At 41.2% G+C, this 24,538-nt stretch overlaps 4 protein-coding genes across 4 annotated transcripts; 1 reads left to right on the top strand and 3 right to left on the bottom strand.

Moving 5' to 3' along the window:
- Nucleotides 1-471: 471 nt before the first annotated feature.
- On the top strand, nucleotides 472-5,859 carry PCOAH_00002710 (Uncharacterized protein; the record flags this gene model as incomplete). The annotated part of the gene is made up of 1 exon (XM_020057086.1): nucleotides 472-5,859. The coding sequence occupies one exon, from the start codon at nucleotides 472-474 to the stop codon at nucleotides 5,857-5,859; it is 5,388 nt and encodes a 1,795-aa protein (XP_019912753.1).
- Nucleotides 5,860-6,750: 891 nt separating this feature from the next.
- On the bottom strand, nucleotides 6,751-7,922 carry PCOAH_00002700 (Eukaryotic translation initiation factor 2 alpha subunit; the record flags this gene model as incomplete). The annotated part of the gene is made up of 2 exons (XM_020057085.1): nucleotides 6,751-7,586; nucleotides 7,769-7,922. The coding sequence occupies 2 exons, from the start codon at nucleotides 7,920-7,922 to the stop codon at nucleotides 6,751-6,753; spliced, it is 990 nt and encodes a 329-aa protein (XP_019912601.1).
- Nucleotides 7,923-9,621: 1,699 nt separating this feature from the next.
- PCOAH_00002690 (Uncharacterized protein) lies at nucleotides 9,622-17,399 on the bottom strand (the record flags this gene model as incomplete). Its single annotated transcript, XM_020057084.1, has 2 exons — nucleotides 9,622-15,054; nucleotides 15,093-17,399. 2 exons carry the CDS (start codon nucleotides 17,397-17,399, stop codon nucleotides 9,622-9,624), a joined length of 7,740 nt encoding a protein of 2,579 aa, XP_019912681.1.
- Nucleotides 17,400-17,434: 35 nt separating this feature from the next.
- On the bottom strand, nucleotides 17,435-23,992 carry PCOAH_00002680 (Uncharacterized protein; the record flags this gene model as incomplete). Its single annotated transcript, XM_020057083.1, has 1 exon — nucleotides 17,435-23,992. One exon carries the CDS (start codon nucleotides 23,990-23,992, stop codon nucleotides 17,435-17,437), a length of 6,558 nt encoding a protein of 2,185 aa, XP_019912660.1.
- Between the last annotated feature and the right edge of the window lie 546 nt (nucleotides 23,993-24,538).

Here is a 24,538-nt window from a genome sequence, read left to right as displayed (position 1 = left end):
CGTATATTTACTATAACTATAATGAAATACTGTGGAAAAGGGGGCTGGAATCATATGCACATATAGAGCGTATAAGGGCTTTGCTTCTAAGAAATAGGAAAAAGAAAAATTGGCTACCCACCTTGAACAGAAGAGAACAAGTGGAAGGCGACGACGGTAGGTATAAGATTGTCTAAATAGGTAGGTACATATATAACACGTGCTGAATAATGCAACGGTGAGAAGGGTTAAGTGAGACTCTGGACGCGCTAGCATAGCAACGAGATCGAACACACGCAAGGAGGTAAACAACAAAGAAAAAAACGTAGACAAGCCATCCAGCAGGTTAACACACAAGCGCTTAACAGCTTAACCGCACATGCGCAGAAGAAGCAACAGGTGCCCACGGAGAGACCCTTCCCCAAGCGTCATACAGCAATAAGGCAACATAAAAAATGATAAGGACGAATTCACTCTTTGGTTAACACAAAAATGAAAGAAGTATCGTTAGAAAACGAACTGGAACTTATCTATGAGTACACGCTGTCAGTGGAATTCTTAATAAAAAAGCTGAGTGATTATATCAAGAGGAAACACACGCAGAAAAAAATAGTCGAAAGGAGGGACCTCCTGAACAAATTTGTTCTTAAGTATCTAAATAAAAATGTCCCATCGAAGTTATCTCATCATATGCGATATGCCAAGAATAATAAATTTTATGAACAGATTTTTCTATGCGCCTTTTACCATGTCATTGGAAAGTTGGTGCAGCGCGACCCGCTGTTCGGTTTGCAGGAGGGGTCCAACGGAAGTGACGGTTACAGGTTGAACGGAGGGCAGCCCAAATGTACAGAAAAGGCAAATGTATATGTAACCACGAATGAAGAGATGGGAAGGAAAGAGGAAGTGTCGAAGAAGGCGCTTGAATACATAACAAGGGAGAATCTTCCGTATCACAAATTAAGTGACGGACTTTTAATTCTCCATTCGACTTATGAGCAAATATGCGACGTCATTTATGCCTTCAGCGTTATATGCTATGTATACGAGTTCCACTCGTTTTTCAGAATCAAAAATGTAAAGATTGCAAAAAGTGACAAGTGCGCCTTTGGTTTCTTCAGCTGGATTTATGACATTAAGTTGTTCGTTTTGAAGAATTTGAAACTGCGAGAGGCGCGTACAGGTGGACCAAATGGCCAACCTGGTAGGACTGGCCAAAGTGACAGAAGTGATGAATACCATTCGGCGCAAGGGGATAGTCCCGATGTAGCCCGGAACAACGTGGCAATCTGCGAAAATGGCCACGAAGACCACTTTGAAAGTGGAAGCAGTGGCAATGCGGATTTTATAAGAAGCAGAGAGGTTGTAGGCAACAAGTTTGTGAAGATGTGTGTAGAGCAGAACCATCCGCAGGAGAATTCCCCCCAGATGGGAAGCACAATCGTCCAAATAGAAAACCCAATTATTGATGAAGAATTTTTTAATTTCATGCTAAACAGGGGAAAACATATTGAGAGGATTTTCTTCGGCCATCCAGACGAGGTGCAAAATTGTTATGCTGGGATGAATGGCGAAGGAGTTTTAAGTAACCATTTGGGAAGAGGCACGAACATAGGGGGGAAATATAACCAAGATGATGGGAGAAGTAATTATCCAAACGGTACTCCTGATAGGGATAGGTATGTACTGTCATATGGAATGAACAACGGAGTTGGACCTTCATTTGGTTCACTTCACGGGGGAAATGCTGACGTAGGAAGGTATGCCCAATTGAGGAGTGATACGAGTAAGTTGTTGGGTTATACTGGCGCATATGCTTGGAAGGTAAAAAATTACAACGAAGTGAAGTCGCATTTTGAACAGCTATACAATAGGATGAAGAACGTGAAGACGTGCAAATTTTATATACCCCTCTGCCTGTACGTAAATTACACATTTGATTTTTATCACTTGAGCACAAAAAGGAAAACTTGGAAAATTATAAATTTCAGTTTATGTTTTGATGAAGGAGCGTATGACTCTACCAAGGTTAACAAAAATTGCAATGGAAACCATGTGAACAGTTTTTTTTCCAACTGGAGTAGACACCCGGAGGAGCATGTGAATAAGAGGAGCTGCGTTTCCTTTCATATGGGTGGCCTGGTCGAATTCATTAACCAAAATAACAATTTGAAAAAGGGGCACATAATGGCTGCGCTTAGGAAATTTATCGATTGCGAATTGCTCGGTGGAAATACTTCGCCTTCCCTGGAGGAAAGCGAAGAGGAAGAAAAAAAAAATAAAAGTGATGCAGCAGAATGTGATCAATATGTTAAGATGTTTTACACACCCAGTGGAGTGTTTGGACAGGAGGGAGAAGTTGGAAGGAGGGAACCCGACTGTAAAAACAACACCAACAGTGTATCAATCGATGAGCATTTTACTTATAACCATGTGAGTGAAGAAATGGAGCAAGTCCAACCGTGTGGAGGGCAAAATAACTACCGACGGAACGGCAAAACAATGGATGGTCAGCAAAAAAAATGCCAAAGGGGAAGAAAAAAAGATGCGCAAATTGGTCCATTTCAACGGGGAAGGAACCCAAATCATGTCATTATAGGGATAAACGAATTCGTTAGTGAATATCTTTATATGTTCATTTCGTATGTCTGCTTAAATGTAACAAAAATTGCCATCTTCCTAATCGAGAGGTATAAGATGACCATACCGAACAGGTACCTAGATCTGACCTCCTACCTTTTTATATGCCAAGCGAATAAGCTGAATTCAAACATTCTACATTTTATTAACAAGTACAAAATTTACCGTTATCTTTTTCGAAATGATATTTCCAAGAGGGACTTGAAGGAGAATTATTTTATTTACAAAAAAATCAAGTGTAGTGAAATGGGGAGAAGGCACAACGATCTCTACTTGAAATTTTTGGAAGACATTGAAACTGAACATTATTTGGCTACCTCTGCAAATGCGAACGGTAACAGGGGGATAAATAATTACTCGGTGCGTCTCCATAAAGGGAATCCTCTTGGGGGAAATTTGGACACTGGCCACACTTATGATACTGGAAATGGGGGCAGAGACGCGGGCGTCACGAGCAGTAGTAACAGTGGTACCAGTAGGGGAAGCCAAAGCGGAAGTAACAGTGACGGCAACAAAAGTAGAAGCAGCAAAGTGTACTCCACGTCGAACCATTACAGGAATAGCCACAACGAACATATTAATTACGCCGTGTCGACTAAAAATGAAAACATGCAAGGTGGTAATAAAAATGTTTTGGTAGTGCCAGAGAAACACAGTAGGCAGTCAAGGGAAATGGTGGGAATGGTGTTACCAGGAAGTAGCCACTCCGCTGTAAACAACCCGAATGAGGAAATGATATCCGATGTAACAACTTCCATTTTGTTCCCATCTGATGGGGGGAGCGCAAAAGGGGGTGCTGGACAGATCGGGGGGTTTCCCTGTGGAGGTACCAACAGGGAGCATCCCTTCCATGGGGGCGCAACCCAACAAGGCGACCAAGCAGAAAACAAAAGAATCGAAGAGGTAGTCCATTCCCCAAACTTCAACCACATTAGCAACACGAAATATTACGCGGATCTTACGTACAACAATTGCGAAGGTGAACAGTACTACTACGCGGTTGGTAGCAATAACATGTGTAAGAGGGAGGATGCACAGAATAGGGTGAAAATGTGTTATTCGGAGGGGTGCAAGGAGGAGAAGCTGATGGAGCCATCAAATTGGCAAGACAAGAATGGCGATGCTTTTGCAAATGAAATGTTTAACGTAGCAGGGAATTGGCACCATGGCATTGGTGCGGGGGAGAAAGAATGTATAGTTAGCAGTTCCCCGAGTAGCGCACCACTAAACCCCGCATATGTCAGAAGCATAAACTTCCTAAACCGTGAGGCGTACCCAATCAAATTGAACGTGCCGTACAGCCTGAACCTGAGTGATATCCTAAAGAGCGACGTGCGTATTTCACACTTGGTCGAAAGTTGCAGGGGAAACAGAACGCTAGAGCTAGAACTGATCAAGCAGCAGCTAAAAAACGGAAACGTAAAGTACGCAATAAAATTACTAAAAATGTTCAATTATGAGTTGCTACAATTTCCAAACCTATTCTACTACTTGAATTATAAGTCTTACAATTATCTGGTGAACACCTTCGACAGGAGGTACATAATTTACTACCTGTATGACAACCCTAAGTATTTGAAAATGTATTTTAGTGCTCTATTGAAGAAGAAGAATTTGGAGGCGTGTCTCCTGGCTGTATACTTTTTGTACCCCCTGTATATTTCCTCCGAAGATGTGGACTTTCGAATGTTTTATTTTTTGTTTTTCAAACCGAGGAAGATGAAGAAGGCGAATTACAACAGCAACATTGTGCATAACGAGCCGTACCTGAGGCAGTACGAAAATGAGTACAGAAATGCAGATCGTGACGCAGGAAGGAACAGCGGTAGTGCGCTTCCCAATTGTGATGGAAATGCCTACGAAAATGGGGCCGAAATTGCTGCTGCAGGTAGTAACCCGTTGTGCAGTCAGAACTACAACGCTATATACTCCTTCCTGAAGAATGAATGCGTAATTATTAATGACCTGAACTTTTGTTTCAAAAATGAGGAAGTCATGCCGTTTGATAGCGTCACGAGGAAGGTGTACAAATTGACAGACCTGTGTAAATATTTCGACATATTTGAAAAGTTAAAAAAAATTAACACGGAAATTATTAGGAACTCTTTTGATTATCTGATTAGGAGAAATGGGAAGTGTTCTTGTACGAAGAATTTTATTTGCATAAAAGACTTAGGGTCATCTTTGAAAGTAGTAAAAGTTTTAGAAACGTTTCAAGATTTCTTTACCCTTTATGAACACATAAAGAAAAAGGAGAGAGTCATATTTATCGACGCGGAATGGAAGTGCACTATATTTCGTGAGAATGCCATCGTTTCCATTTTTCAAGTGGCTTTAAAGGATACCCCCGTGTCGTACATAATTGACTTGAAAAAAATTGCAGTAGAAAATTACGAAATAAATTACTACATTTCGGACCTTTTTCGCGATCCAAATATTATCAAAGTTGGAGTGGCCTTTTTAAGCAATGACATGTTGCATTTTAGAAAGTACTACGACATTGTTACTATGTTGAAATGGGAAAAGTATCACAGCATATTGGTGGACAGTACTGATAAGGGGGAAGAACATACCGACTTGGGGAATACATACCAATTCCCTTCAGGAAAGGATCAAATGACTAGCAACAGCACGAGTGATTGGGATGTGTTGCTAAGGCGGGCCATGAAGAGCGTCTACGAGAGTGATAACCCAAGTGCAAGCGCAAATCATTGTGGGATCCATCTGAACGAAGGGGAGCAGGGCCAACACATCAACAGGAGTGAGCCTCATTCTACAGATAACCGAAGGAAAGAACAAGATGGAAAAGAAAACGCCATTCTCAGTAACGACATAAGTTATAAGAATATCTTTCCTGTTAATTATTTTGTAAAGTACAAAAATAATGACGCACTGATAGATAAGCATTTGAACTCAAAGTGCAGTGGCTGTGGGAAGGTTGGAATATACAGTTGCATACACAAGTACTACGACTTGGAGTTTATTTATTTGAAATATTATGAACAGCTGAAGGGGTACTTTCCCCACCTACGAAAGAACATGAGTTACTCTGTCAAAATGTTCGGGAAAGCTTTATGTCCGGAGAAAGAAGTTAACAAGGAGTGCCAGATCATGAACTGGAACTTCAGGCCCCTCTCCTCCGTCAGTGTAGAGTATGCCATACTGGACGTCCTCATTTTGAAGAACTTTTTTAATTTAATTCAGTCCAAGTTGTCATTCAGCATCGAGCAGGCCCTCTAAGGGGGACTCTACTGGGGAAGTGGTAGGACTACACCCACCTGTGAAAGCTTCGACGAGTTTGCATCACGAACTGGGTGCATGTGACACATCCGTTCACCCAATTGTTACAAAGTTAATCATTTGTTCATCTCGAGCGACAGAGCGCTTTGAAGAAAACGGTCTCCGTTCGAATGAAACGTGTCTTTGAAATGGCTACAGTTTTAAAAAAAAATTTTTAAACGAATTTTTTTTTAATTCACTAATGGGGAAGCAGTTCCACGTATTGCACACACGTTACGTTACTGCGTCCCCCTTCTCAATCGTCCCTTCGTCGATTTGTTTTGCCTTTTTTTTTTTTTAATTTAACCTTTAACTTTTGTCAAAAAATATTTTTTATAAGTTTATACATAAAAATTTAATTTTTACTTATTGTGAAAATGGGACGAGAAATATATGCAAATGCAAACATAAATGCAGCACTTTTTAATGTCCTTGTGGATGATAAACATATCAATGTGATCATACCAATCAGGCAAAAAAAGAAAAATGACACATATTAGTGTTACGCGTTATATGTCCAGGGGGAAAAAAAAGGTGGAAAGAAACAGCATTTAGACATGTAATAACAAATGGCCAAAAAAAATTCGCACAAATGATGTTACATATTGGGAATGGGTACCTACTCATGGGGAGGGGCACAAGTGCAACAGTGTAGACGTAACAAAGTAAATGTGCCTTCTCCGGGGGGGAAGAAAAAGGATAAGAGGGAATGCACTGTTCAGGGTTATGATACATAACGAGTAAAATGCCTTCCAAAATATGTTGTTCGGGAGAGAAAAAAAAAATGTTTTTCCCTGATTATCTGCACCCACGCGTTGACAGCACCTTTGTTACTTCCCGCTTGTTCCACAATTAATCTTCTTCCTCTTCTATTTCGCTAGAATTTTCGTCATCATCACTGGAGTTTTCATCATCATCGTCACTGCTGTTGTATTCATTGTCACTGGAAAGGTCGTCCTGTTTGTCCAGCAGTTCTTCCAATCGTTTTTCGTCATCTCCTCCTATGACTAAAATTTCTCCTTGTTGTTTAAAATCCCCTCCTTTGTATTCCTTAATCTTATCGCTGATCACTTTCATGGCTTCCTGTATTTTTGCCATTCCGAGATCCTTATCCTGGCACGATGTAACAATGACATACTGAGGTGGAGCAATTAGCTTAATATTAATGGACACTTCATCGTTGGAAACTTCCTTCCCTTTTTTTAAAGCTTCTTTAACGGCATCAATTCCTTCGTAACTGAAGCACCACACATCAATTCTTCCTCTCAATTTTAAGGCTTGTGCGGCCAGTCTAAGTTGAATATCTGCCAGAAGGGAATTTTTCACATCTTCATTTAATTCTATGCCTTTAAAAACGGCTTCCGGGTTGACAGTTGCTTCTTTTAAAGCGTCTAGGGCGTGTCCATACTTCTTGTAGAGTGGCCATATGGCTATTCTGTTTAATTCCTCCACGGTCATATTATGCTTCTGTGCAACATGCCTAACAGTTTGGTGTACTTTTTTCGACTTGGAAAAATGTTCTTCACATTTCAGGATATCTTTTGGCGACACTCTCCTTTTGGACAAATCGATGTAGCCCTTTTGGCTATCCACTCTTAGCACTAAAACTACTTCGTGCCTCCCAACTCGAATTAACTTGTTCACACTTCGGAAGCGTCTCTTGGACAGTTCGGACATTAGGATCATTCCTAAGGGGGGAAAAGGGGGGATGGGGAAGTGTGGCTGTTCGGTGCTGCAGGCGTAAATCGTGAGCACAGATATATATATTTTCTGCACTGCGTACACAGCTATGCTGACACGCGGGAAACCCTTCCGTTGCACACAGTACTCTGTTTTTTTTGCTTTGTTTCGTTTTTTCTTTTTGGCGTACCTTCCATGTCGTTATATTCCAGGATGGAGACGTAGGCACCCATATCTTCAATCCTGTTAACCTTGACCATGATCAAGTCGTCAACTTCTGGAAACTTCTTCTCATAAAAACGGCAGTCGCCTAAATCGGCTTTGCTCCTCAGAAGGTCACCCATCTTGGCTCACGTTGCGCGGTAAAGGCGTTCCAATTTTGAGGGGGGTAGAAAAGGGCTAATCGACGTGCTAGTATTATTACTCCTACTAGTACTCCTACTATTACTCCACTTGCTATGAATGGCTTTATACACAAAATGGCAAAAGTGATTATTCGACGAGAGGGGAAAATAAATGAGCATATTTAATGGACTGTAGGTTATTCCAAATTTGCTCATACGCGCTTCTCCAGTGTTCCTCACGCGGGGGGTATTTTGTGCCTTCAAAAAGTGGTATACCTGTAATGCTACAAATGATGCGGGGGAATGGCCTCCAACTATGCGAAGTGGAAAGAGCTCGAACTGAAAAGGCGTAACAAAATGCTTTTATTGCTCTTTTTCTTTTTTTTAAGCTTTTTTATTTTCTTTTTAATACTGTGGGGGTACATAAACAGTGGAAAAAAAAAAATTGGGGAGGAAAAAAAAAAAAATGTATGCTTTGTTACATACGTACGTAGATGCGTCAGAACGTAACCTTTATATAGCAGATTTTTATTTCCTTTCACTCTACTCGACCGTTTTTTTTCCTTTCCGTCAGCCTCTATTCGGCGATGAAAATATTTTGCGAAGAGTGCTTTTCACGTGTATATATATGGCGCTTCTTAATATTGGTGACTCCCCCGTTGCAGCAACATGTGACATGCTGTGCTGCGGTTTTACGCGGTGAGATCATTACCAACGGCTAGCCTTTTGAAAAGAAAAATCCGTTTCTTCGGGGATGGTGCACAAAAGGGGGGAACAATCACCGTTACGCCAAATTGGAAAATTCTGAAAAAAGAATCAAAAATATCGTGCAAGCATGGGCCATTATGTAAGTATATATACGCATATATTTTTACCCAATAATGTTGCAAGTATTCACGTGTAAAAAAGGGTAAGAGGCTAAGTTTTATAAGTATGCACCTACCACGTGGTGCATCCTGCTTCTGCCCCTCTTTCCGCCATCGCAACTGCACAATAGCATTGATAATTTATGCTTACTACCAGAATAGTGTATTAAAACAAACTTCCTGAGGCGGAACCGAATCCCCTCACAACTGTTCCAGGTTCTTTGAAAAGGAAAGGCCGTCAGCTCAACAGGGAGTCAGGGACCTCACATCCCTAACGAACTCCGCTCCAGATTTGTATGGCATGAAATATTCGGCTGCACGTACATACGTATGATGCAATGTTTGGACGCGCACTGCAGAACGTCAGTGAAAAGTCTTGACAAATGAGTTGACAGGTTGGAGGAAAAAAAAAAAAAGGGGCTAGTAGCCACGTGCAAGTCACCAAAAGGTTTTGCTACCTTTGTGTGAAGGACGCGTCACGGGGAAAGAAACAAACAGGCATACATATATATAGGTGCATGCCGCAACGCTCAACGAAAAATATCTTCGCAAAGGCAGGACAAACGCAAACGCCAAGAGGGGAAATAATTCTTTTACATGATTGACAAATGGGGGTAAAGCCGAAATGGCAGGCGCATTTATGGACACAAAAAAAAAAAAAAAAAAAAAAAAAAAAAGAACCAAAAAGCAAACATACACAATTATATGTGTGTTCATGTGCATGCTCGTGTGCACATATATTATGTTGGGGCCCCCCCGGGGGGACGAACCAGAACAAGTGCCGTGGACCAAAAAAAAATGAATGGACCTCGTGCCCACTCGCTAAAGTGGAGTTATAAATTCCCAATGAAAAAACAAAGTAATATATCCGCGAAGAAGGAATTGATGCATGCAGAATTTAATGAAATGTTATGTGTGGTAACTAGTTTGCTAGATAAGTGTTCACTTGTGCTTATCCACTGTTTGAAAAAGTTGTATGCACTGAGGGATGTTTTTCCATGGGTATTTTCTATGAATGCTCTTCTAATTGGACAGACTTCATTTTTTGCGTTCCTCTGAATCGTGTGTGCTATTCTCTGGAGGATTACAAAGGGGTGGTACTTTTCTTCCGTATCGACCCTTCCAGCTGATGCTGAGTTACGTTTGTCAATCCATTTGAGCGCTATTTTTATGTATCCCTTTTTACGATGAGGGGGAGTTTCACCATTGGGGGGAATTGCACCATGTGAAGGAAAAATATTCCCACGAGAAGCGTTGAAGTGGCCACAATTAACCGCGCTCCTATTTGGTACCTTTGGAAAAGTATGCTTGTGCTTCTTCCCCACCGTTTCGCCCTTGAACATATTATTGTGGGTGAGCACCCGGTCCGCTTTTGAAATAACGGAGCGAATGTACCTATTATACTTGTGATCGTAGAGGTGTCTACCCTGAGGCACGAAAAGGAAATTACCCTCCTTTTCAGATAAAACGATATTCCAAAAGGAGAAATAATTGGGGAAGTTACAATATTGTATAAATAAATTTACTACATTGCTGGAATCGTTGGTGGAAATTTTTCTCTTGTTAAAAAGGATGCTTTTGTGGGGGTAGCCCATGTGGTAATACTGCTGGAAAATCCTTTTTATAACCTTTAGGTTATTTTCAAAGAAGTAGACAAAATGGTAGTCGGTGCCCAAGAAGGGCAGGTAACTCATCAGGCTCATTCTTGTGCTGGACCTTTTGTAGATCCCCTGCATGATTTTGAGGTAGTCAAAATTGAGGCTGAGCAGATCCTTCACTTTGTCAAACGTGCCGTCCGGGGGTGTAGCCTCCTTCCATGATGCGTCCTTCCCAGTTTCATCCTTCCATGATGTGTTCTTCCCCACTTCGTCCTCCCATGATACGCCCTTCCCAACTTCATCCATCCAAGTAACCTTTACCTTGCAAGTATTGCCCCCCCTTTCGGTCCTTCCCCCCGCACCACGCCCCGTTCTTTTACTCCCTTTGGGGAGGCGTAAAAAGTAGGAGCTGCTCGATTTTTCTGGGAACGAATAGGCAGGTAGCTCGTCCATATGATTCACTCCCCTACCTATTATTACGACCTTGGTATCCCTCCCCGGATTGGCAACATAATCGAAGAATTCCAAATCGCAAATGGATTTCTTCTCTGCTCTTTTTGGTGAAGCCAACGTGCCAAAGTAATGGTCTTCCCAGTACTTGTAAAAGAATTGATAAAATGGGTAAAAGGAATGATACACATCTGAGAGGAAATATAAATAATTGACGCTTCGATCGATGTGTAAATTTTGGACCAGGAGAAAGTAGTCGAAATTGTTCTGCACTTGCTTCACCAGTTGGTATTTCACAAAGGGTTTCAACTTTTTGAGGGCATATTGGACTAGCAATTGGTTCAGCTGATTTAGGTGATTCAGCTCACTGACCGGTATGTTTTCCTTCTTCTCCCTTATTTTGTAGTAAAAGGTGTATATATTGTTTTGTGCACGCTGGTTGTTGTATATATTGTTTATGAGGATGGGTGCGGGGGACATCGCATGGGTGGTGATTAGGTCACTTTTACTATCCTCTTCATGATCATCTGCAATGTTTGATCTATTGAAATTGCTATGATAGGTGTCCACCATTTTGTTATGTTCCTCTGAATGCACTGATGAATAGATTTGTTTACCCCACTGGGCGGACCACTTCCTCTCGTAGTAGTTTACAATAACACCATAAATTAGCGGAAGGAACTGCACCTTTTTACTTCTCTTTTGTTTATTAAACTTTTCAATTTCGATAAATTGCCTACTAAATTGTTCATTGAAGAGTAGAAAGAGCTTTGCAAATTTTCCCTCTGTTAGTAAGTGGTCCTCGTGGTAGGCCTCCTCCGAGGAGGATCTCTCTCCGTCCAATTTTAAGTAGTACTTTAGCATTAGTAGCTCGCTGATATTTTTATGTGTGTAATTTCCCTTCGTTTGAAATAGCAACATTGTGTCGTCCGAAAAGGTGAACGGAATTTTCTCATAGTACTTTAGCACTTCCAGTAAAAATTTCCCTATGCTGCTTTGGCTGTCTTTATGCCTCATCAGGGTGTTCCTAAGGATGTTCTTCCTTTCGGTGGTCTCTAGGAGGAATCCTTTTTGGTTCATCACGAGGGCGCTCTCTTCGCGCATGGGGTTAAACTCCTCCAACGGGAGCACCCCACTACAGATATGTTTTCCACATGGCTGCTTGTATGCGCGAATGCTTGTGGTGTCGTTCTTCCTGGTGAAGTTCTCACGCTGGATGACCTTCATACCTATTTGTTCTCCCCCCTCAAAAAAGCCCCGAAGTGTCTCCGCTATGAATAAATGCTTATAGTCTAGCGGCACACTGTTATATTCCCGCCTCTTAACGAAGAGGATTCCCCGTTTGATTATTTTTCTCACAATATTGTCCTTGTCGTAGGTGTGTTCAGGTGTGATGCGCGTTCCGTTCTTCAGTTCGCATATGTGTGTATCTGTTTGGGGGTCAGCCTCCACGGTGCCCCGGGACAAGTTCCTTTTCTTCCCCTTCGTATCGAAGCAGGAAAAGCTCAAGTGGTAGTATTCATTATTCACGATGGAAATGTTTACGATATCCAAGTGGGGGATAGCACTGGGTGAGAGGATTACCTTTCTGTTAAGACTTGTGTAATTCGTTTTGTGCAAATAGAGGTTTTTATTAAGTGCATTTCTTTGGATATGATTGCTGACCTGCTTTGGGTTGTCTCGATTTGTCTTCAAATGGTAAGTGCTGACCTTCTCCGTGTAAATTAACTGAATGGGGAGGCTAACAAATTGGTTTGACGTCACATCGTAAATTTTTAAAAAGCGTTTGTCAATTAGGAGAACGTACATAAATTCAATCAGATGAATAATAAAATGGGATGACAAATCGTAGATGTGAAAGAAGCTAAACAGAATTAAGGTGAGTATACAGGTGGACACATCTGTGTGTCTTTTTAAAACATATTTTCCGCACCCTAGGTTTATATACCCTAAGTAGTAGTAGTATAAATTGTTGGTGTTTTTATCTCTGATATTCACCAGGTTGTTTATTTTGTTTTTTATTTTTTTATTTAATATTTTGTCGCAACTTCCGACAAAGACGAGGGAAAGACACTGATAAATCAGATTCACTATATCGTTTACATCTTCCTCCTTTATTTTGTACAAATGGTTCTCCTCATTTGGGTACTTTTGTCCTAACAATCGGCTGGTTATGTAATTTTCGTCCTCCACGGGGGAGCACGAATCGTGTATGCATTTTTTAATTTTCTTTATTTTTTTAACATACTTTAGAATTAATTTGTAGATGTGAGAGTACACTGAATTTTTTTTAACGGACGTGGCCACCACGAGGTTTGTCAAATCTGCGCTTTGTCCTTGCGTTACTGCATCCGTTTCGTTCCTTTTTCTAACGTGCGATGAGTCGATCTTCCTTCTTTCGCCCTCTAAATCGCTGGAGCAGTCGTCACACTGCAGATGCGCAATGAAGTCATGCAGGTGGTTGTCGATTTGGTCGTCCAGGTCTTCTCGCTGTTCTTCTTCTAGGCTATGGGGGGGATCCGTATATAGGCCATCCTCATTTTGATCCACATCGTGATGATCATCATCTTCACCACCATCGCTACATAGCTGCCCATTTATCGAATCGCTAACAATAACTGCGCTTTCCCTGCCGCTTAAACTTTCCGCTTCGATATGATGAACCACCCCACTTGTGGGGACACCTTCTTGGGCCTTCTTCCCATTCGTCTCGCACGTAACTTCTTGTACTTCTGGAAGGAGGTCCTGCAGAACATTCTCCCTCGTAACCTTATCCTTAATCTTCTGGACCAAATAGTTTACCTTTTTGTATAGTTTTTCCAGCTTCCTTTTGGCGTAAATTCCTTTGTTAATATTTTCAAAGTAGGAGATATATTCGAAGCATATTTTCTTGAAATGTTCGTGGTGCGTCGAAAGGTATTTTAGACTGAGGACTTGCAGCACCCCCATGATGATGTAGTACCTGAGCATTTCGCAGTTATACACGAAGGTGTAATCCTTTAGCAAATTCTGTTCGTGATTGCTCCTTTTTGCTTTTGTCTGTTGATCGCTACTTGTGTCTTCCACATATATACTTGGACTGTCGGGGTGGTCATTGCTTCTGGGGTGGGTTCCTCCACTATATACGTCATGTATGTTATCTACGCTGGTGTCTGCGCCATGAAAATAATACCTCAGGGGGGCGCCCCCCGGGGATAGCTTATCCCTGTAGCAATGGACAAAGTTTTGCTTGGTTAGACGAAAATAGCGGCCATCTTCATACATCTTGTTCATCTCGTTACGCACAAAATCGTGGTCCATATTTAGGTGCCCATTTAGGAGGATGAATTTTCTCTCCAGTTCTTTATCCTTGAAGGTTCCATTTTTGTTAATCAAGTGCATATAGGGTAGCTTACTCTTCTTACTTCTACTCCAATCGTTAGGAAGAATTCTCAAAAAAAGGGGAATGTTCGACAGGATATATTCATGAGATAAATCCACAAAGTCGAAAATGATCATATTGCGGGCAAACGATTTTACCATAATTTCGTACTGATTGAAGTAGTATATGTGGTCCATTATGGAGGGCATAAAAATCATATTAAAGGCGTGAATATTGTTGGTCTTGAAAAAGGCTAACGAAACAGCTACGGCGGATGAGATAATCATGTGCATAATATCGTAGGACATATCATCTGCATGTAAACTTTTCATGGAAAATGTTTTAATAAAATCGTTCTTGTGCATTTTATAGGGTACATTTGCGTTTATAAAATATAGTAAAGAAATTATTATGGTGTGGAAAAGACTCCCTTTTTTAAAATTGATACTTCCTATGGACCAGAAAATACACAATAAATTTAACTTGCTCAAATTGCTCTTTTGTAACAGCTTAAAAATGTATCTTGTTAAACATTTGTTGTTGCTATTCATGTGGAGGTATCCTAGACAAAGGAAGTTCGTACTGAGGACTAGGTTGTCTAAAGATTTTTTTTTCCTTCTACTACTGCTTTTAAGTTTGTGCCATTTGTGGTTTTCCCTTTTGGTTTTCTTTTTCTCTTGAGAATTTTCGGAGCAAATCGAATTGCCTATGGGGGAGTTCATAAGGGAGTACACGTCGTCTATGTTATCTGGTCGGTTTGCTGGGTCACCATGGAGCAGATCCCCCAAACCGCAATCATCTGAAAAAACATTTTTGTCGTCCCCTATGTTGTCCCCTATGTCGTCCTGTATGCTTTGCTCGTCGTCATCGTTTGGGTCAACGTCGTCTCCCTTACCCCCCGGTCACGTATGTACTGGCGCATATATTCATTTCGCTCCTCCCACTCTTCGCTGAACTTATCACTGAATGGGTCCATGTTGGCACCCTTGCTCGGGCGATACGTGTAATGCGGTGTTCCCTCCTCCGAGGCTAAAACTCCCTCATTGAGGTGTTGCATTTTGTCGCACTGTCCACCCGTAAGGTCATAATGTGGGGGATTCGTCTTGTCGTGGTCCTGTTTAGCACCCCCATGGTAATGCTCCTTGGCACCCCAATCATAGTCCTCTTTTGAACTTCCCTCCTGATCGTCCTGTTTAACCCCCGGGTCCCCGTTCTGAGGGGTGTCCGCCCGAATTAGCATCCCCGGGTCTGCATTAGAATCCCCATTTGGGTAGTAATTCACGTCGATGCTTCCTCCTGTGAGGTTGTAAATGCCCTCCTCGACGTACCCCTCACGGTGGTTCTGAAAACTGGTGGATCCACCAAGGGGATTCCCTACCCCACTGCCTATATTTCGATCAAGGGTGTTGCCCGAAAGGGACGACGCATCGTCACTCGTCATCGGAACCGTTGAAGTGTCTTCATCGGATAACTCGTTGTCATGTGCATAGAGCAGATTAAAATAGTGGGAGTCGCCCCCTTCCACGTATCCCTCTTTTTTGAGGTGCTCAATTTTTATGTCCACCTTGTCTGTTTTGTTAATTTTTTTTTTTTTATAAAAAACAAATTTGTAATTGTCATCACTTTGTTCATGTTCATTAAAACATTGAAATAGTAAACTGTCCAAGTTGAGTTTCTTCTTTCCGTTATATAATTCTTTGAAGAGAGCACTTAGACATATGGACGTCAATTCGCGATTCTTCGAAGATATCAAGGATAGAGATATGCCCAAAATGGAACAAATATAGAGACACCTATTTTTGTACTTTAAAATGTACTGTAAAAATAGGGAAATTTTTAAACTTTTAAAAAATTGTAATAATCCTAGTCCGTATATTAATCCCGCGAGGAAGTACATCCCACAGTATTTATAATTTTTATTCAAAAATTTAAACAAATAATTCTCATGGTTTATAATGTTCACTAGGATGGAATTTTTCTTCTTCTGCATGTCGTCATACTTTTTGTACAAAATGGTCTGGCATAGGGAGCATTGCAATTTGAAGGCGTTTCTGATTTTGCTGTTCACAAAATTATTGTACTTAATACACTTGGCTTTATCAAATGTGAAATCATAGTAATCAATTTTTTTATTTAATTTTTTTTTATTTTTAAAATCGTTTACGTCGTACAGGTTGTTGGCATATTCCTCCATTGGTGTGTTGTTGTAGCTGGACATGGCGTCGTTCGTGTGGTGGGTTCGTTCTCCTCTCTGAATTACACTAGACACTGCACTGTTTCGCATGCTCCTGCTGGAGTTGATGGACGGCCGGTTGGGCGGGACTCGCTCTCCTCGGCGGTCCTCCTCACCGGCATAGTTAGCTGGATCATCTCCACCGGTGCTATGCCTGCCATTTGTTTCACCATTTAAATTCGAGTCGACCCCATTCAGCACCGGCAACGACCCGTTGCTTTCTCTCCTAGGGAGGCTATTCAGCATGAAGCTGTTTCTTCTGTCGTAGTAGAGAAACGATATTTGGCTGTCCCTCCTCGTTTCCGTGTCGTTAATGGACCCGTTGCAGCTGTATCTGCGATTTATGTTATCGAAAGAAATGTCGTTCATTTTCTGTTGGCTTGTCGTCTCGTTAGCAGGTTTGTTCGGCGTGTATAAAAAATTACTCGAATAGAACTCATCATTAGAGGAGTCGTTCCCGTTGGGGTTGTAACTGGCATTGTTAAGTTTTTTCGAGTGCGTATTGACTCGCCCAATTGGGTCTTCTCCTGGGGCGTCGCTTCTATCACCCTGTTGTTGATCCTGATTGGGGCGCCCATTTTCTGCTTCACCTTCCACATCGATGACACTTTTGGGTGAACCCACACATTCGGGTACTTCCCAAGTTTTATTAAAGTCGCTATTGTAATCACTTTCCTGGTATGAGGAGGAGCTCGTCGAATCTTGTACTTCATTTGGAACACCAGTCCTGTTATCCATTTCGTTGTTTCTGAGCGAATCTCTATGTGTCAGCACATTTTGGGACGTGCTATTATTAAATTGGAAGTTATCGAAGAAGTCTCCCGTGTGTGTAGATGCTGGTATACCTATTTTATTGGCTAGCTCCCTCATAGGCATGGTGTTAAAATTGCGTAATACATTTTTACAATCCTCTAACTCTTTAAGCTTTTTATTTAGGATGAAGATTTTCTCGATTTTGTCTGTCTTCATGTGGACATTCAGAGAATTCAGCAGGCTATTCACGTTTAGTTTGATTTTGTTAATGTGTTTTTTTTTTTTTTTTTTAAGGAGTATTTCAAATTGTGTAGCTTATCTGTTAGGTTTGCGCTGTTGCTGTGCGTGGGAATAAAGGGAAGAAAGGAGCGTTCCCTTGCGAGGTGCACGGAGCTGTCGTTGTGAGGGTTCTGGTTGCCATTCATTCGGTGGCTATGCACAGGGCTGTTTTGAAACTGACTGATTGGAGGGCTCTCCTCCATGCTGGCTGACACATTCCGACTTACATTGTACGAGTTGGCTCTACCCACGTCTCGATAGTTACCAACTCTACTGTTCAGAGGTAGCACATTTAAGTGATTCCCATAATTTCTATAAACCACATTCCCTGTGTTCCTTTCCGGTGTCCTATTTCGGTTGTAGCTGAAGCGGTTCCCCGAGTTGTTGCCTTCACGCTGCATGCTCCTCGAGGTGTTAAGCAAACTTCGGTAATTTAAATTATGACTTGTCCTTAACTCATTAGTGCGCATATGCCAGTAGCTGTTGAATTCCCGTATTCTCCTGTTCAGCATGGTGACCTCGGATGGTTCATTGAAGGTGTCTGTGTTAAACCGCATGTTGCTCCCAAAGGTTCTGTTAATGTTGTTCTGGTTGTTTTCAAATCGTGTGTAGTGATAAGAAGCAGCATTGCTTAGGTGAATATTTTGAATTTCATTTTCGGAGTTGTCCCTTATTAGGACGTTGCTGTTCCTACGGGGCATGCTGGCGGGGGGAGCGCCATTTGGGTATCCCGCTCCGGGGGCGTTGTTCCTTGGGGATTCACCGGCTGGGTTAGAGGCGCTGTGGGGAGCAACGGGGTGGGGTGCACTAACCGCATTGTTTGGATTCATCTCCGTCACCTGATTGGTTAAGTTCGTATCTGCACGATTTGCCCCATTGTTGACCTCCCCATTCACAGGAAATCCATTTTCATTCAACGAATTGGCGTAGTTGTAAAGGGTCCCGCTGGGACGCCTATTGGAGCCATCCACTGGATCCCTACTATAACCACGAGATGGTACATTAAGGGAAAAGCTATCAGTTGGCGGAATGGATATATTGCTAAGGCGACTTTGGTTCTGTCTGTACTCAAATAAATATACATACAAATCATACTTTATGTTAAAATTGATATCCGGCTTGTAATGAATCGAATTGATAATATCGAAAAAATTAATTTCGCTAATGTTAAACATACAGATATATTTCATTTTGTAGAATTTTTCTAGGGTATAATAAAGGTGCATTAAATCTAAAACCTTGTCAATATTTCCGTTAATTTTGGTGTCGATAAGTATTTTTTTCTCTTCTAATTTGTCTAAATTTACCAGTTTGATGATTTTTTTTAAATGCTTATTTACATTCTTCCTGTTGTACTTGTGTTTGTGAATATATGCGCTTTCTAAACTGTCTGAGGAGTTTTCCAGGTCTATCAAGTCGATTAGGTCCTTATTTTGTGCACCTCCTTCCTCCTCATCGTCATACTCCTCAACGTCTCCCTCCTTATCCTTCAACAGCTGTATCTTCCTCTTCTTGTAATACTTGGAGAAGTAATAGTTGTGGAAATTATTCAGGTAGACGAGCACGGGATCTTTGTTGTGCGGAAAATAACACGAAGAGATATTTCGGTCCATTTTAAATGTATCGAAGAAAAAGCAGCAATCTTTCAATATTTTGTACTCGCTTAGGTAGCTCTTCTGCACAATCAGGTTCTTTTTATCGTAGCTGTTATTCGCTTGGTTTTCTCTCTGGGCCCTCTTCCGTTTCTCCTCACTGCGTGAGTCGTGCTTTCCATACCGATGGAGGGGACCATCGTTCAGGAGCGCGCTGTGGAAACTTCTATTCAAAATGTCTAAAACTTGGTAAAAATTTTTCTTCACTTTTGTATTTGCGGAGTCGAAGCATTTGTTGAAGTAGAGGTCCTCCCTGTTTATGCAGATGTAAAAATTGGCATTCTTAAAATTGAACATCTCGTAGCAGTCGAAGAGTTTTATCATTTCCATGGGGAGGCGATCTTTACTTGGAATGAGTGCACCTTTCGCGCATTTCTGTAAAACTTCCCCTTTTTTGCTAACCTTGTGCCCATCTAACAATAGCGCGTCTCTGAGGACATGTCTTCCCGTCAAACCACTGTGCAATACATGGTTAGAACTGTTACTACTGTGCAGGTGGATATACAACATATAGGAGTACCTGTTCAGGGCATATAAATTTTCGTAAAAGACGCACTTGAGTAGTATGTTAACCAGATTCATGTCGTCTATATTTAGCGAATCGAAGTGTTTTATGTTGGACGTATGAAAGTGAATCTGCTTTTGGTAAAAAAAGAGGGGATTACTGCTTTGTTGCTTCTCCTTCGAGTGCTGTGAGGATGGGCAGTTGCACGTACTATTACTGTTGTGAGGTCTCTCAAGGGAATTTCCATTACGGAGTGTTTTTTTGCCCTGTTTGGATGGAACGACTGCTACTTTACGATGATTGTGTTTCCTCCTATATGTGGACTGCCTTCCATAAGTTGCCTCCTCCTTGGCGACTTCACCCCGGGGAGAATTATGCACACAGCTGTTTCCTCTACCTTGGGACTCTTCTGCGCTTTTCATAAAATTCACTGGAAAAGCGGGCACATAAATTACGTCCAACTCGTTCTTAACAACATTCCTGAGAAAGTTATCTTGAATTATTTTTTTTTTCAAATTTTGTCCATAGAGTAGACTCAAATGGGAGGCAATTATCAAATTCCTCAGCGGAAAATATAGCGGGGAAAAATAGTACAGAAATTTCATTTTGTTGTCAAGAAGGATGAGCGATTTGAAGGACTGGAAGTTTGCGTAGCAGTCTTTTATGTGACTCTCGTTTGTTTCTATAAGGGTCGTTCTACTTTGGCTATACCTCCCTTTCTTAATATTCTTCTTCCTACTTCTTCTACTTTTCCTATTTTGCTCTTCCTCCATGATTACCCTGAAAAGTTGCTCCACCTCTTTCAGGTAACATTCATATTTGAGCTTCAGCTTCTTTGTGTTGCTCTCATTATGTTGAAGAAAGAAGGTAGCATTTAGAAAATGGTTCAGGTGGCTATGCCCCTCCTCTGCATAGCAGCAATTGGCAATTTGGCTGAGGAGTTCCAGTGTGTTTGGGATTCTACTCAGTCTGATGAATTTTCCCTTTAGGTAGTTGTTTAAAAATGCGTACTTGTCAAATTGGTGGTTTTGTTCTAACTCTATGACTGTATTTCTACTGAGGGGGGAATGAACTCGTTGTGTCTTTCCACAAATGGGGTCCCCCGTTTGCTTCATTTTGAGAGAGCATCCATCGCTTCTGCTTACCGTTAGGGGGAACCTCTCACGTGCTACACCGTATGTACACCATTTTAGCAATTCTTCCTTGTAGTACCTTCTACACACATACTGATAGAAGGGGAGCAGGTATCTTTTCCGCCATGAACTCAACTTGTTAAAGTAGTGAAACAAAAAGTTGTACAGCTTCAACGTGTATGACAGGACAAGAATTAAAAATACAATATCGTCTTTAATCTTTTGTTCCACCAACTCGCTCATGCTGATTTCGTCACAGTAGGAGTGTAGATAGGCTAAAAGGAGATACTTGTTGCGGTAAATATGCTTGTACTTGTCATGTAGGTAGGTAATAAAATTGTTAATCACGGCGTAGTAGCTGTTGGAGGGGATGTTCACGTCTTTATTCATTTTGCTACCACGTGGGAGGAGCCTTCCATGTGTGATTTTCTCCACCTTATCATCACTGGCATAGGAATTAGAAGAAGACACATGATCCTCCTCGCTGTTTGAACTTTCTTCCGCTTCTCCAAACCTGAAGCAGTTAAATTTCGATTCGATGTACTCCTCTGTCGGTATGAGATTCTGCCCTTTTTTAAGGTACAAATATTTTTCCATTTTTCTGTACATTTTTAAGTCTTCTACGCAGATAAGCATGAAGAGGTACACAAATCGGCTGAACTCGACGTGGGACAGATTGTCCACTTCGAAGAAGTTTCTGTTGAACATTTCGTACTTCTCCGTTTGGTTCTTTACCCAGGTGTTCTTCGCCATTGGGGGGGGGCATTTCTCTGTCTGGGTGTGTCCGACCTGCGAATTGGAACTCCACACGTTTAGCCTTCGCCCCTGCCCGTTTAACCCGTTTGCGCTTTTCTCGTTTTCCTTTTTAGCATTGATGCTGCTCGGGGAGTACCCCAAATCGTGGTGACCCAAAAAGTATATGTCAATGTTGATAAAGTGGAAAATGCCCTTGTTCTGCTGCCCCCTCCTACACTCATAAACGCAGAGGGTAAAAAACTGAGTGGCAATCTTTTTGCATATATAGTTGTAGAAAAAGTACAGGACAAATTTGAGGGTGGGGTTTTTGGGTAGTATATCGATATGAACTCTGTAAGATTTCAAGCGGAGTTTCTTCTTGTTGTCATAGTCTATCGTGTCAACAGTGACATGGCAGAGGTCTGAGTTCTGCAAATTATATATCTGCGCTGTGCTATTGTAGAGATATATGCTGGATAGGTAGACATCGTCGGAGAGTAGGTAGAGCATTCCATCCTTGTTGAGGATGATAATGAAGTGGTTCATTTTGTTAACATCTAGGATGAGTCTATTTAACTGTGTGTTCTTTTCTGAATCCTTTCTCTCTGTCTCGCCACCTTTCCACTTTAGTATTTCCCTCTTTTGCTTTAGGAGCTTCTTAAAATAGTGGATCCTCTTTTCCCCAGTAGAAACGTTAACAATGGTGTGATCGTAATTTCGTTCCTTCAGGTTGCACTCCAAATGGGTGGTGTTCATTTGGTTGTTGAGGGAGGCACAAATATTGTAGGGGTAGTACTTAAGGGTGGAGAAATCCCTTGTTATATTAACCGTGGTGAAATTTAACACATTGGGGACAACCTTAATTTTATCCTTCACGTATTTGTGATATATTGGGATAAGAAATAGCAAATTATTGGCATTATCGTAGACACACAATTTGATTCTACTTTGGATGCTTTTATTTCCTCCAGCGGTGATCACAAGTTGTGGTTTGTAAGCTTCTGTATTAAAATTGATATTTCTGTAGGTTTCTTTTTTGTAAGAAAATTGCTTTTTCTCAATGCTAAGGAAGTGCTGGAAAGGGAGAAACTTGTCCACTTTCTCCGCCTTGAAATAATTCTTCAGGTATTTTTTGTTGTACTTTACCACATTGTAGAGGATGTAAAAGAAGAAGTACGTCTCCGTATTTTCTTCGAACGCGATGCAAATGTTCACGTTGGAGTTGATATGTATGATGTTCATGTTTGGAATTTGGTTCAGCCGCGTTTCGCAGGGCTGTTCCCTAACCGAGGAGGAGCCATCGGATGAAGTGGTACAATCCGGTGGGAATGCCGCCGTGTGGGTGAGTGACGATCCCTGCGAGAGCCGGTCGGTCCACATAAAAACCCTCTCCTCACGGTGAAAATATTTGCACTTCCGAAAAAAGGGATAGACCTTCCTTTCTACAAGTATGTTCGTGTAGAACGGGTGAACCGCCGACAAGTAGACCACTCGAATTTTTTCCTTCACGTTGTTCTTGTAGATGGAGTATGTGAAGTACTTCCGTCCGTTGGTAGAACTTAACAAATTTACAAAAAACAAATGATCATTGTGGTAAAATACTCGAAGGGGCATATACCCGAGGGAGAATTCTGTCTTCCTTGTTTTGCTGAAAACGTCTATTATTTGGACGTTAATCTTATTTTCGCAGTTCCGCTCAAATGTGTATATGTAATTGTTCTTGTGGGGGAGTAGGTCGTCCTGCTCAACTGCCCCCTCATTGTTAAGGACACTACGGCGAAACACATTCTTATCATCCGATATGAGGTAAAAGAAGGTACCGCTGGAAAGCTGGAATGATTTCCTAAGCCCATCGTAATAGTGAAATGTCATTAAGCTGTTTTCCTTGCAGTACGTCAGCTTGTATTCATACAAAGCGTCATTCACTATGTTGGAATAAAATTTTGTCCTTTTGACATTCCTATTGTAAATATTATTAACGTAAATCTTTTCTTTACAATTTGTTTTTCTGCTTGTATCTCCTTTTTGTTTCCTCTTCTGCTCAAAATTGTACACCTTGGGGAAGTACCTTTTTAAATAAATGTCCTCCTTTTTTAGCAATATTAGTAATTTTAAAATGTGCTCCTTCATATTTCCCTTTTCTTTTTTTTTTTCTTCAGATAGCCATTTTATGTACGTCAAGATGTGATGTCCGTTCTGTTTCGAGTCATTTTTGCATTCGTCGATGCTATAAAAATTGTCTATATACGTGTCTACATTTTTCTTGGGTGTACTTTCTTCTTTATGCCCTTCGTCTTTTTTTTTTTCTTTTTTTTTTACGTCAAAATAGTTTAATATTGAATACTGATTGTTCTTGTAACAGTATGTGGAGTTTGCGGCCCCTTTTTTGCATAGACTGGTACTTTTCTTCTTTTCGATTTTTTCTTTTTTTCCCAAAATGGGTTGTTTGCTTTTGCTAACTTTCTTCTTTGACTCGCCATCTTTTATAATAATAGCGTACACCATTTTAGGGTCACTTCTCGGTGTGCCTTATTTTTGGCTTTGCAGCTCGGCACAGTGGGTGAAGTGCGTAGGGTTCTACTTGCACGTCTTGTGCAGGTACATGTAACCCCCCCCTTCGTTGCAAATTCCTTCTCGTGGATGAAATCTTGCCTCTCGTAATGGCAAAGATTTTGTTCCTACAACAAGGGGAAGCTATTTATAGGAAAAATGAGCTGAAATAAAAACCGTCATAACGGAACGGCAGAGTGTAGAAAAAAACTTTGACAATTTGAACAAAAAAGGAAGGTCACCATATGCGTGTGCATATACATGACGGTACAAGATTCGTGTACGTGCAATGAGGACACTGTCTTAACAACCAGAAACGTGCTAATTTAAAAACGGGGGGGAAAAATATCACGCGCAGAGAAACAATTTGCGTTTCCCTGTGTCAGCTAGGTGCTTCCCATGTTGTTACACTGGATGCGCCATCTGGTGTGTCCTTTCACTGTGACAGTTTATACGCCCCCCCATTTGACATTCTGCTAGGGCAAGAATTAAGATAAAAAA

The sequence above is a fragment of the Plasmodium coatneyi genome, chromosome 2 (assembly GCF_001680005.1).
Source record: "Plasmodium coatneyi strain Hackeri chromosome 2, complete sequence".
Classification (NCBI taxonomy): domain Eukaryota; phylum Apicomplexa; class Aconoidasida; order Haemosporida; family Plasmodiidae; genus Plasmodium; species Plasmodium coatneyi.
This window is presented reverse-complemented; position numbering and strand designations above follow the sequence as displayed.